Source organism: Culex pipiens, chromosome 1 (assembly GCF_016801865.2).
Source record: "Culex pipiens pallens isolate TS chromosome 1, TS_CPP_V2, whole genome shotgun sequence".
NCBI classification, from domain to species: Eukaryota; Metazoa; Arthropoda; class Insecta; order Diptera; family Culicidae; genus Culex; species Culex pipiens.
The window spans coordinates 122,505,923-122,520,635 of NC_068937.1; the positions used below are offsets into that span (position 1 = coordinate 122,505,923).

Genomic DNA, 14,713 nt, shown 5'->3' on the forward strand with positions numbered 1-14,713 from the left:
TTAGAATTCTAATGAAAATTTTATAGATTTATGCAGAAATTGACAATCAATGTTTTGCTTTGAAATTTGATTTGAGCAACGTTTTTTGCCGTTATAATTGATTAGTCATAGTTAATTTTGAAGTCTCTTCTGTGTTGGAGACTGACAAACCTCTGCGATGGTAGTCAGAAAAAAAGTCTCCTCTGTGTTGGAGCCTGACAGACCTCTGCGATGGTAGTCAGAAAAAAGTCTCCTCTGTGTTGGAGCCTGACAGACCTCTGCGATGGTAGTCAGAAAAAAGTCTCCTCTGTGTTGGAGCCTGACAGACCTCTGCGATGGTAGTCAGATTAAAAAAAAATGAATAATCTGTGCTGGAGTTCTTTGCGAAAGCAGTCAGATAACAATTTCCTCGATAAAGGAACCCGACAGACTTTTGTGATGATTTTTTTAAAAATAACTTCGCAGAAGGAGCCTTATGGATTTTAAAAATATATTGTTCAGCAAATCTTTTCATTCAATTAAGGACCGTCTTTAACATCACAAAAGAAATTGACCTAAGAAAATGAATAAACAAATTTAAATGTGAAAGTGAGTACTTTTTGATATCCACAAATAAAGCAATATGTATTTTGGCATTATGTCTGTGAACTACCTAAAAAAATGATTTTAAATTCATCGAATAGGACTAAAACGGTTGTCACTAACACTGGAGTTGTCCTCTCTTGAAAGATAAACCTCTAAATTGAAAGACGTTAATGATTAAGTATTCCATATTGATAGTTGTTATGGTTAATTGTTACTTTAATCGATTTACTCAGCTGTGATACAAAAGTTGCTTGAAACCCAACATTATTTCACAGGGAAGTAAAAATTTAAGTAATTGTTAACATGAATAATACATTATTAGTTAAAAAAAGGTAAAATAATTCACTTAATAATTAATTTGATGCATTTTTAAATAATAAATAAAGGTATGATTAATCATCAGAAATGCTTAAAATATAATTTAAAGTGTGAGAGCGTTGCATCACAAGAGAAAATAATACAAATGTTTAAATATTAATTTTGAGTTGAGAAGTATGAGTGACAATTTGAGCAACGAAAAAAAAACATTATTAAAAAAAAAAAAAAACTAGGAAATATTTATTATATTTATTTTTATTTTTCAATGCAATATCTGTTATTTGTATCAAAATGGTTCAAAATCATTCATTAATTTCGATAGAAATTATATTTTAACACTGTATCATTTTATTGAGTAAAAAAAAAAAACTTTCAGAATTTTAGTAATGTAAATATATCAAAAATTAAATTAAGAGAAACATTATTTTTAAATAAATTAAAGAAACTTTGGGGTTTTTTAATCGATTGTACATAATTATGAAACCAAACTTTTTCAAATTACATAACAGGAGTTTATCAGCAAAGAAAAAGTTAAAATTTTAAATAAGAAAAGAAATTATTGACAGGGATCGTAAAGATCGTGATTTAAAAAAATAAGTTTCTGTGAACAATCTTCTCAAGTAATATATCAAAGTTGCTTGGGACCCATTTTACATTACGAGAAAAATAAAACAAAATATTTAAATATAAAACATTAAAAAATCTTTCAGCTGTTTTTAGATAAGCAAGATACGTTTTGAAGGAAATTATGGTTAGGATATTGTCTCCTCCGTGTTGGAGCCTGACAGACCTCTGCGGTGGTAGTTTGAAAAATGTTTCGCCTGAGCTGGAACTCTTTGAGAAAGTAGTCAGATTGCAATCTATACATCTATGCATTACAAGAATAATTGAATAAAATATGTTTTTTGTTGTTATCTGATAAGCACAGTACATTTTGAAGGTATATATAAATAATATGACCTTAAACATTGTTTTGATCATGATTAAATGTAACATTGAATAATCTAATCTACGGTAATATCAAAAGTGCTTGAATCCATACAATTTGAGCTAAAATAAATACAATTTGAAGAGAAAATTAATTTGACATATAATAGAAATCGAATATAGCGGAACGGCATTTATTTCAGTTTATATATTTTATTTTTATTGCAACAATTTACCACATGATTTTGTTTTATTCATTAGAATAATATTTTCTGTACTATGTTTTGTTTCAAGATAAACAAAAATATTATTAAGTAGACACAACAGAGAAAAAAAAAACTATTCGGTAAAAACTATCGTTTGTCTGGTTAAAAGATCGCGTAAGTGAATATTAATAGAAAGTTCAAAATTTTTAATATAAAAGTTGAAAAATGTTGATACTACCATGCATTTACAGAACAAAATCGTTAAATCGGTAATTTTTTTTAAAGAAAGCTTTTGTGGCAAAAATAAACAACATTTGATTTTATTTTTTTATAAAAAAAAATGTATTTTGTGCAGCAAAGCACATTTTGAGCATTAATTGAATTATTTATATTATTTTTGCAATTTGCTTCATTTATTGAGATTGCTTTTCAAGAAATCATCTTAAACTGAAATATGGACTATTTTTTATTTTATAAAAGTGTACCGGTACTGATGAAAACAAATTCTTCGAAAATATTACTGATTTTGCATTTTAGTAATTTTTGCCATGATTTATTAACAGTTTCAAAATTAGTTAAAATGCGGTAATTTTTGATACAATGTTAAGCGGTGTTTGCACATCGGAAGGAACCGGTCAAGAAAAAATTCAAATGGGCAGCAGTAGAAGCGAAAGCAAGCCAGATAGGGTGAAGAAAAGCCTCAAGAAAACGCTCCCTCTCCTTTGTTCTGCTGTTCGTAAAGCTGTTTCTTGACCCCTTTCCTTCCGATCTCCATACTAGCCTTTATTTAAAAAAAAAGTTGTATGTTTTAGCTGTACAGCTTGGTTGCGAATAAATTACAGAAAAGTACACATACAAATATTGAAAATGAGGAAGGAATAAGCTTGCTTGTAGATCCATTTTGGGTGTTTTTGGGTATTAATTACAAACATATACTTTTCGTCACGTCTGCATTTAATATTAAAATCAGTTTATGTTTACCTTCAAGTCCCGTCTGGTGGATCAATCGGACGTGGCACTGGGCTTGGGCTCATAATCCATAGATCGGTTTGAACTCCGTGGCGGGCGCACATAAATTCAAAGTGTAAATTTGAGTAAAAACAATATCTGTGCCTGTCATAGTTTTTGTTTCAGATTTTTTTTTTAAATAAGTTAAATAAATTACCACATTGTATATATTTTTAGAAATGTTTATTCTTTGTTTTTTATGGTACACATAAATTTAAAACTTTAAAAACGCCAGAATTATGCTTCATTTGTTATTTAAGTCAGCAACATGTTAGATTTTTGAATTTAGAACACATTGTTTTATATTTCATATTCACAAAATGATAATAAATAAAAATAATGTGATTCCATTTCATTCGAAATGTTTAAAAAAATAAAAATTGCTTTTGAATTTGAATTATTATTTTTTTAAATCGTGTTGTTTCAGCAATGTTTGTAAAATTTGCTTTTTAATTTTAAATTACATAAAATTTAAAGAAAATCAGGTAAACAATCACTTATCTCGTTTGATTGATAAATCTGCGTTTATTTGAGAAATTTTTGTGGTTTTTGTTTTTCTCCTCGTTTTTTTTTTCTTATATTTTCAGGTGTTTTTAAATTTTCAACCTCATCAGCGCATTCCATTTCTACAACTCCTGCGATCGGATGTCAGTCTCTTGGACAACATAGATGAAACATTTCGAAGACTGCGCTTTCGTATTTAGATCAGCATGAAAACAAAGTCGAGGAACCCGACGAAAATCTTTTAGGAAATTAAAAAAAAAATTGATTGATTTAGCATTCATGCAATTTTTCTGTTAGGAATTATGATTGATATTCGTCATCTTGAGAGTAGAAAAGAGGGAGAATGTAGGGATTATGGGTTGCAGGATTGAATATGTAATAAATTATTAAATGAGTATTTATTATAAGATTGATATAATTCATAAATAAGAGTTAAGAGCGCAACAAAAAGTGCGCACCTTCATGAATATTGCCTTGTTAGCTGATTGTGGATTGAGTGCGAGAGCGCGCTAGCGAGCTGCGAGAGAGAACGACGAGCGAGAAAACAACGAGATGCGCGCGGCAGGCGAAAGAGAGAATGAAGATTGTCAAATCAGTTTTGTGGTTAATTTCTGTGGAATAAGACGTGTTGTTTGTTAATTGCAAAATATCTGTGTTTTTATTATAAAAGAAAGTCCCCGATCACGACAGTAAGTACAAATAAATGATCGTGTAAAGTGAAGTTATGGTAAGTGAAAGTGAGATCTGTCAATTCTGTCACTCTGTCAATTAGTCAAAATAGAATAGACCTCGAGGACTAGGGATGAGGATTGATAATTTAGAGTTGTTTTAATATAAGACTTTTTAAACAGAGGAAGCCCCATAAATTAGTGGAGCTTAAAAATATAGTTTGTAATCATAAGTCGTGTGATAGAAATCAATAGTCAAGAATTTTCCATCGGCAATAGAAAACTTAAATAATTTATTATTAGTTACAAGATGTTGCCTTTTTCTTTTTTTTTTTTTGCTGTCAATCTTAATATTTCCTGCGTTAGCTTATGCCAAAATCTATCTCGCTCGCATGCGTTTCAACTTTGTCGTAGAAAAGTTAAGTAGTGTTTATGCAAGCTCGTGCACTCGTTCAAACCCCTTTCTTTCATTTGTATATTTAGTTATTAACGTTAAACGGCTAAGAAGTGTTAGAGAGAACGAACGAACAACGGTGTCTAGTAGGGTGTGTGTGTTTGTGATAAGATTCGGTAAGAAACGTTTGTAACATGGTATAGTTATTCGCTTGTTCTAAAATGTGTCTTTTTTTTTTTGTTTGTAAAATTTCCCTACTGTAGAGCTCGCAAATACTGTGTCAGGTTTGTTTCATTTTTGTATCGACATGTTTACTACAATTTAGAAAAGAACCTTTGATTTAGCGGACAATGAGTTTAAGCCACAAACCGGTTTACGAAAGAGGGGGGGATGGTCACGAGGAGAGGTAGCTAAGGATATGTTGGCTACATTCGAGTTGGGACGACACACCAAAGTACACTTATACAATTTATTCTAGTGCCTGGTTAGATTACAAAAAAGAGGGGGGTTGAAAAACATAGCGATTAAAATTAAACAAAACTCACAAAAAAGGGTTAGCCGGCGTTGTGAGAAAAAGTTGAGTATGCTGCTGAGTCGTGCGTGAAATTATGCGCTCGTAGAGCGTGCTTTTAGCGATTTGAATCGATTGTTTTTCAAAATTAGAAATCCTTAAAAACTACACTAACACTACACGGTCGCGATCCAAAATCGTCCCTTCCACTTGTTTTTAGTTGCTACCAGAGCAGTTTGATTTCTTCGTGCATTCTTCTACTCCCAATCTCTCTCTCTCTCCCTCTCTAATCGTCAAAGTCGATATCGGAATCGTCCGAGTCGTAACCGCCGCGGATGGTCTTTTTCGCCGCGTACGTCGACTTCTTCTTCTTCTTGTCATCGGGGGGCGTCAGCAGGTCACCCTGAAAAAGAGAAAAGCATTGAATTAAATTTGAATGACCGCGGCTTCCCCTTTCTCCTCCTTACATTGTACTCGATCGCGCCGGACTGCGCGATCCGCCACTCGAGCATCTCCGTGCTAAAGTCGTCGCAGTTGCCCAGATCGGTGAAGCCCACGATGTAGTCCTTAGTTTTGCTGTCCTTGATGAGCGCTATGCTGGGGATCACCTTGATGCGCAGCCGCTGCGTCAGAAAGGGACACTTTTCCGCGTTCACCTTGCAGAACTTGGCCTCGAGGTGGCGCCCGGCCAGGATCTTCAGGTGCATGTCCACGATCCGGCAGCGGGGCGTCGAGTCGCGGTAGAAGTGGCACACGATGTTGGCGGACTTCTTGCTCACCTCGAAGAACTCCTTCTCGTCCGCGAGCTCCTGGTACTCGCCGTGACCCTGCAAGCAAAACCAACCGTTTTAGTATAAACTCCCCATTTTTAAAAACCTTTCACCCAGATCTTACATTGTTCTTCCACTCTTGCCGTTGGGCCGACTGCTTTTTGAGCTCGGCGATGCGCTGCTCGCGCAGCTTCTCCAGGTCCTCGCCACCGAGGCTGTCCAGCCGGGCCAACTCGCCATCCAGTTGCTTCTCAAGCTGCACGGCGGCCGAAATGAGTGAGTTCTGCAGCACTTGCTCCATGGTGGTGGTGGTAGTGTTTTACAAACTGTGTGCGAGGAGTATAGTTCGGTTGATTAGCATTAAGCATTGGGGTCCCCAGAAACACGTGCACTTTGAGTTTTACAAAAATATTTAAGCAAGATCCAATGGTTTTTCTCCAAAGTTTGTATGCAGAATTAGGGCGATTCGTCACACTTGAATACAACCCATAAGTTGCATGCAATATGACAAGGAACGAACCGCAACAGCGAATGAAGTGTGCGGATTGAGATGGCAAGCACAAAGCCAACTAACGAACGTTTATCATGGGAAAATTTCATTAAGAGAGGCTAGAGAAGCAGATGATAAATAATAAATAATAATAATTATTATTTATTAAACGTTTTCGGTAAAAACCGATCGGATATGATCGGAATGAACTTAAAACGATCAAATGTGATCGGGAATAATCGTGCGAGATCGTTTATGTTTAAAATCCATTTTAAAAAAAATCAAAGGTTCAATCGAATCTAGCCGTCAGCGAGGAGACATAATTCGATGTTTTCACTTAAACCTAAGTCCGAGTCTTAAAACTATTCCCTATTCTAAAGTTGAAACTATTAAGAAGTTTACGCGAGTAATGATTAAAACTTGGAAGGCAATCCAGCACAGTGCGTCAGAATTCAAACGCTACCGAAATGCTCAATTTGTTTCAAAATTCGGTAGTTTTCAGTCTAACTGACAGCAACGGTTCAATAATTGGAATAACCTTGGATGTAAACAAACAGTATATACCGCATGCTCTAGGATTCAGGTTGAGTGTGAATCGAGCTGTCAAATCTGCAACATGAAGATAAACTTTCTGTGAAGTTGCTGTGAAGTTTTCCATGGCACTACAAAAAGTTTAACTCCATGTTGCACGCACACACTATCACTTTTGATTTCTCGATAGAATAAGCTGCTTGTTTACATTTAAGGTTACGACCCTATTGAAAATTACTACGGATTGGTTCAACTTTTTAAATAAAATCGATTTTTTTTTTAAATATTTCCAAGCAAAATGTGCGCTTTTTTAACACGCACGTGAACTTCAAGTACCTAAATTGGGCCCTGAAGCCCTATGTTAATTTGTATGTACAACGGTAAAAAAAAGAATTAAAAACCATTTCTAATCGCTTTTTTTCATTTTAATACAAAAACGTTACTTAATCTACCCTTAGGTGGTTGGTGCCTTCCTCACATTTAGAGGGTAATGCTATCCAAAATAGATACAAAGGGCGGACCTTTCAGTGTTCTATCAACTTGATTCAAACTAGAGGTGGGCAAAAAAAAGAGCGAGCCGCTCAAAGAGCCGGTTCACTAAAAAGAGCGAACGAACCGTGGCTCACAAAAAAGAACCGCGGTTCTTTTTTAAACTCCGGTCTTTTGAAAGAACCGTTTCAAGATGGCATGATTTTTGTTATAAATATAATTTATTGAATTTCCAAAAATGTAGCATTAAATTTGTTTTTGAGAATAGAAAATGCAATTTCAAATATTTCAATGCTTATAAAATTAATCACAAAAGTAAATGATTTTATAAAAAAAAAAAAAGAAAACATTAAAGTATAACCGGAATACAAATTTGAGCATTTCAAATTGCATAATTTGTAAAATATTACCAAAAATCTACTGAATAGTTTAGAGATTTTGGAAAAAAATAAATCCTTTTGTCCGATTAAACTTTAGCGTTTATAGACTTTATCGATTAAATCAGAATGTAGAAAAGAGTTCACAGAATATTTTCTCTAAATAAAATATCAGCATTAGTTCAATTCTTGCAGAAATAAACGCATTTTAAAAAGTAATTTAATTTTTTTCCAGCATCCTAGATTTAAGATTGGATGCCATTCAATTATTCGAATTTTTAGGTTCGAGTAGAAATCTTGACATAGAGACCACCAAGATTTATGGTTTTCAAGGGCATCTTCTCGTTTTCAGTTTAAATGTTTTTTTATCAAATAATTTATTTAAGTCCAATGTGAAATAACTTATAAAATCACACGATTCTTAATAAAAACTTTTCATCAAAATTTTGAAAAAGAGCGAAAGAGCCGTTCAAAAGAGCGGCTCTTTTTGATGAGCGAACGAAAATGAGCAGCTCCTAAAAAAAGAGCGGTTTCGCCCACCTCTAATTCAAACCATCAAATTGGGTAGTCAGATCTTAGGGCTCTTATGTGCTTATAACTTTCGATAGGGTTGTCAGATCTGCAATCTATTGAACTCATTGAAAAGGTCTTTTGATTACCTATCCAACGACAAGTCGCATGATAGATCTGGATAACGTTTTTGTCAAAATATCTGATATCCAGCCTCCCAAAAAGTGCATGGATAACACTTAAGTGCGTATAACTTTTGATAGGGTTGTCAGATCTGCAATCTATTGAACTCGTTGGAAAGGTCTTTTGATTACCTATCCAACGATGGGTCGCATGAGAGATCCGGACAACGTTTTCATCAAAATATCTAAGATCCGGCGTCCAAAAAGTGTATAAATAACACTTAAGTGCTTTTCTTACAAAAAAACACCCTTTTCACATTCTTCCGGACTTTTGTTAAAATCATTTTTTAGCATAACTTTTGAAGTACTTAACTAAACTTTATAATTTTCAATAGCGACTTATGGGACCCCAAGACGGATCGAATGAGACCAAAACGGTCCAAATCGGTTCAGCCAGTGCCGAGATAATCCAGTGCAATTTTTTTTTATCAACATCCCACCACACACACAGACATTTGCTCAGAATTTGATTCTGAGTCGATATGTATACATGAAGGTGGGTCTATGAGGTAAAACTAAGAAGTTCGTTTTCTGAGTGATTTTATAGCCTTTCCTCAGTAAGGTGAGGAAGGCAAAAATAAATAAATTTACAAGACAATTTTTTTTTTCAATGGATCAACAATGGTGCCCTTGGAGCGAGCTATCAACTAGGACCTTTTCTGTCGAGAAGGGCCGCCATGTAAATTAAAAAAAAAATAATTAAAAATCAATTTTAAATCCTTTGCGGTCATACAAAGGGCCATTGTACTCAGAAAAATAAGCTTTATCGTTGGGAACAATAATATCACAAATTTAAGCTTAATTTTAGGGCCCAATTGCATAAAATTAGTCACAGAGAACGCGCTTCCCTAACACGGACGTGAATTTAATATACCTTTAAAATATTACATATATTTATGAAGTGAAATTTACTTATGCGAAACACATAATTTAATTTCCCGATAGAAACCAAACTTACACAAACTACGTTATTCAACGCCAATTTGGGTACTAAAGCCCTATGTCAATTTTTATATACAACGGTTAAAAACACGATTTAAAGCCATTTCTGATCACTGTTTTTAATTTTAATGCAAAAAAAAAAATATTGACAAGACAACATTTTTTCGATGTATCAACTATGGTCCCCTTGAAAAGAGCTGTCAAGTAGGAACTTTTCTGTCAAGAAGGACCGCGGGGTATTTTTTTTTTCTTCAAAATTGAATTAAAAATTAATTTTTAATCCTTTGGGGTCGTACAAAGGGTCATTGGACTCAGAAAAATAAGCTTTATCGTTGTGGACAATAATATCACAAATTTAAGCTTCATTTTAGGACCCAATTCGGTAAGGTCTACGGCATAATTTCTTAAACTTTTTTAATATAAATGTTTAACAAAGATACAAATACATCTTTTTTGTAATTGTAATTTATTTGGTAACGATATCCAGTTAGTTTACACTTTGTATCAGGGCAAGGAATTTTTTAATAGCAGTGATGTTAAGAAGCGCGAGGCTGTCATGCACACAAACCAAGTGCGTCATTTTCAATTTGATTTGCCGCAGACCTCTTGCTTTGAACATAGACCGGGTGGAGTGAAGAGAGCAACAAGCAAGTCTTCCTCAAGTACTGAACTAGACGGTAGTCAACGTTCTGTTCTAGCTCAAACATAGGAACATTTCCGGTTAAGCATTTGTCCTCTGTTGCGGTCCCAAGATCAAGGAACCGGTAGGAAATAGTCTGATTTGGAGAGTTGAAGGCAAGAGACCAAAATCGAAAAAAAGCACATGACTCATGTTTCGGCAAATTTCGCACTAAAAACCACTAAATTCAACCCAATTCCACCGGAAGTCGCCTCCCCACGCCCTAAATAACCGTTTACCGTCCGGAAGTACGTACCAATTTGCTGATCCGAGTGAATTTGAGCACTTTTTCCGGCTCCCGTTAGAAAAATGTTGCCGAAATCCGTGAAAACTCTTTCCTCTTTTTTCTCCCCTGCGCCACACACAATGACAGAAGCAGTCAAGTCAAGGCTCACTGATGCAAAACATTCGCGTGTGGGCGATTCTGGTTGGGGGTAGCAAGCAGGGATGCCAGATTTGCAGATTTCTCTGCAAATTTGCAGATTTCCGAAATTTGTTGCAGACAACTTTTTCGTTGCAGATTTTTGCAGATATTTTACCGATGAGGTTTGCAAAAAAAAAAATAATAATCCTTATGTGACAATTTCTTTGAATAAGTTGAGTAACCCAACAGTACATAGCATTTACAAATTTAGAATCAATCTTCTTAGACTTACGTCAAGTTTGATTACTGTCAAAATATGCAAGTATTCCGAATTTTCCCAACTATTTTTTTAATCACTGTTCCCAAGTGATTGTCGGAAAAAAATACAAATCAGATTGCGCGCTCTACAACATGGCTTTGGTGTACTCTACTGCAAGCTTTGGTGTACTCTACTGCAAATCTTGGTATTCAAAAGGTTGAAGTTGCTTGGCTTCAAGAAAATTCAATTGTAATCAATTAATTTCTGTTTCAGTAAATGTTTTCCAAGGTTTTGGCTATTGTTGAAAAAATGCTGTCCTAAGTTATTTGAAGCAAATATTGTTGTTTACTTCATTGTATTTTCAGATTCTTATATGGAACCATTTTGAAAACATAATGGAGACATAAATACCCAAGTAACATTTTTTTCCAGGAGTTCTATAAGAGCTCTTCAAGATAGCTACAGCATAGCAGTTTGGACCGCGGTAGGATAAAATTTTCTTCAAAACTTCTTCAGGAGTTTGGAAGAGTACTTGAAGAGAGTTTTATCCTACCGCGGTCCAAACTGCTATGCTGTAGCTATCTTGAAGAGCTCTTGTAGAACTCCTGGAAAAAAATGATACTTGTGCAAGTTCAATTTGAGTTTTAGCATTTTTTAAATAAATTTCTTCATGTTTTGTAATAATTAAGAATTAACGGTGAATTAGATTTTCTACCTCTGTTAATTTAAAAAAAAATATGAAATGCGAAGTTACATAAGATTTTCAATGTGGTTTTTAAAATATTTTTTTAAATTGCCTTCCATCGGATGGAGAAGTAAAACGTTGGTCCCGGTCTCAGTTGGCCGTTAAGTCATTCCGTAAGAGTCGTCCTCCTGGTATATTGTTATTATAAGATATAAGATTAAAAGGTAAATGTTCAATGGCAATTTCTAAATAAAACATTCAATTTAATTAAGATTCTATGATTCAAATATGATTTACATGCGTTTTTACCTAAGTCGCCAAAAATATTGACCAAAAAAATAACGAGTTTTTTCTTAAACATGCTTAACTGCAGCGATTAAAAGTTTTTAAAAGTTCAGTTTTCTTTTCGCGGGAAGCGAAGGTACAACATTGTTCAATCACAGACAAACAGACGTGACTCTCCATACAAATTATTTTTGAAATCCATCGTTCTTCATCAAATCACCAAATCACGGCGACGCCAGCGCTGCCTGGTGAGCTGATGCCGAAGTGCAGCATAAACATACCAATACAAACCCATTACTGTCATGTGCCATGTCAGTGTATGCGTGAGACAATCAAGCCTAAACGATTGTAAACATCAACAGCTGATCGAAATAATTTTGTTGTTGCTACTCGATGAAAAGAATAAAAATCAACACCGAAGGCCGAAGATGACGGTGGGTCGGTTCCGTTTCCAATAGCAGAACCTCATGAGCTAAATCATGCGGCTAAAAGTGGCAAAGATTCCTAAAAACGCTGCCGCAAAATTTACATCGAAACAGAATCACAGAAACTGAACTGGAAAAAGATTGAGTGGCGCATCATCGCCAAAAGACCAAAAGGACGACCAGCAGCAGCAATCTGAGCAGCAGTCCACGAAGGGTAAGCAGGTTGCTCCGAAGGAGATGACTCCACCACAGGATCCGGCTTCCTCCGCAGTAGCGGGCGCCTCAGCAGCAACCTCGACATCGGCAGGCAGTTGAGCAGGCCTACCGGGTTAATAGTGGGGCAAGAGGCTATGGCCAAGACTGCTCCAATTTTGTCCTGGAAAGCCTGGATTGTGATTCACGGTTAGAATTCCATAAATATGTGTGCTCTCATTTGCTGTTTCGCACGTGCTCACGCTCAACTTAAAAACAAAAACACGCTTCACACCCTTCACACACACTAAAAATAGACGGGCGAGCTGTCACGACAGCAGCGCCATCAGCGCCGGGTGAGTGGATGCCGAAACAAAATTGCATTTGAAATAACCGTTTTTGGAGGACGATGGTTCGGCACTCGAGTGTCCCGTCTGTTTGTCTGTGGTTCAATCTACATGACACTTATGTGTGAGAAAATATTCCGGAGTTTCTTTTTTCCATTGAGCCGGTACAGCCAAACTTTGTATATGATTTTGTTCAGTGAGTTTTGTTTTTGATAACATATTCATTTTTGTTAGCCAAAAAAACTTATGACAAACAGCTAGTTTCAATTTGTCAAAAAAAAACCTAATCAGTTATAAAAACATTATCCCAATTCAATCAACAATGATGTTGCAAATGTTTTTTTTTAGTTTTTGTCTCCGCTTTTCTTTTTTTTCTTTTATAACGTATAAACATGAATATGGAATGTTAAACGACTAATTACAAACGAATCATACATGAATATGATACCAAAGAAAGCTGCTCACTTTTTCTAATGATATTTTTAGCACTTTCTGCATTACTGTTTGTATTACAGTACATATCTACAGATTTTTTTCGAAGAGGTCCTATAAACATATGAAAGACAATAGCTTATAGGACTCTAGATATAAAAGAAAAAAATCTTGTATAATTTTGTCTGATGTATAGAGAACCTAAGGCATTCACATATAAAGAATGATTAGTTGTATTTTCAAGTCAAATGTTCAAACATTCTAAAAACATTTCAACATATATTGTTGTCCTGTTTTTAATTTTAGGTTTGTGTTTCGAATCATTTCAAAATATTTCTTTAATTGCACAAAAACGTCAGTTGCATACTTCTTTATTATGCCTTATTTTTTTTATTTAATTGGATTGATTGAAATAATTATGATTCTAAATTTTGGAAGACTATTTAAATTATTATTTTAGTTTTAAATTGTTTTCCCATTGAAAATTCGGTAGCAGTGCACACAATATGATTTTTTTTAAATAAATATCATTTTAAAAACTATTGCAATCGATATTTAAAAAGTAATTTTGGCTCACAGAAGGATTTAATGAAGATAAACTTAAAAACTTATAAAAATAAAATAAATCAAAGCATTTCTAGTTTTCAGATAGAGCACAAAGCATAAGTTTTGATTATTTTTTATATTGATAATGCAAACTATTTTTTTTTCATATTTTCAACCGATCCTGTTAAAATAAACAAATAAAATAACTAGTGTCGCAAATAAGATTAATTTATTTGGATTATAAGAAAGAAAAACAAAGATAAGTTACAAAAATGTGTTTATTTAATTTACTTTTATTTTGTTTAAAATTGTATTGCAATTGTTTTGTCGATTGCATTTGAATACAAATGGTCGTAGAAAGTTTATAAAGTTTAATTTCCTCAGCACAACAACATTTATAAAAAAAATTAAATGCACTTTTTGCGTTATTGTTAAAAAGCTATTCTTTTAATTTCTTCAAACAATATAATTTCAATTAAACAATATATTTTAAGGTGATTTCTTGACACATTTTCAAACATTTTTCAATGTTTTAAAAATATTGGCTTTTTAAAGCTTTTTCCTAACAAAATACATTGCTAAAATGTTTTATTGAAAACTACATCATTTTTTGCTTACTCATTTATAAGTAAATCAATTTTAAACAAATTCCTCAAGAAAAAAAATTTATGTTTCAAATAAACACATTCAAAACTGTTAGAAATTCAATATTATAGTCATTCTGTTCAATAATCCGAGTTTTTTTTTATTTTTGATATATTTCAATTTTGTACGAAATTGATAATTATGTTTTCGGACCAAAAGCAAAAACAGATCAAAACGACAGTTAAATATTTATTTATTTTTCATTTTTTGTTTTATTCAAGAGCCAAGTTTATCGAGGAGGAATATCGACAATAAAGTGTTGACTGTCATGTAATTTTTTTAAGAGAACACATACAACTAGAGCGTCCAATTTCCCGTCCTGGGAAAAAAAATTCGAGAGATTTCCCGAAAAAAGAATATTTCCCTTTTCCCGAAATTCCCGAAATTCTATCAAAAGTATTATTTTTTTGAACTTTTTGGAACATTTTTTTAAATAAAAAATAATGAAATACCATTTACCATT

The 14,713-nt window shown here is 33.8% G+C and overlaps 1 protein-coding gene across 1 annotated transcript; it reads right to left on the reverse strand.

Annotated features, from left to right (window-relative positions):
* Positions 1 to 5,044: 5,044 nt before the first annotated feature.
* Positions 5,045 to 10,484, reverse strand: LOC120424628 (thioredoxin domain-containing protein 9-like). The gene is made up of 4 exons (XM_039588794.2): positions 10,327 to 10,484; positions 5,995 to 6,196; positions 5,568 to 5,927; positions 5,045 to 5,503 (listed from the first exon to the last, which is right to left on the reverse strand). Exons 2-4 carry the CDS (start codon positions 6,169 to 6,171, stop codon positions 5,387 to 5,389), a joined length of 654 nt encoding a protein of 217 aa, XP_039444728.1. The 5' UTR covers positions 6,172 to 6,196; positions 10,327 to 10,484; the 3' UTR covers positions 5,045 to 5,386.
* Between the last annotated feature and the right edge of the window lie 4,229 nt (positions 10,485 to 14,713).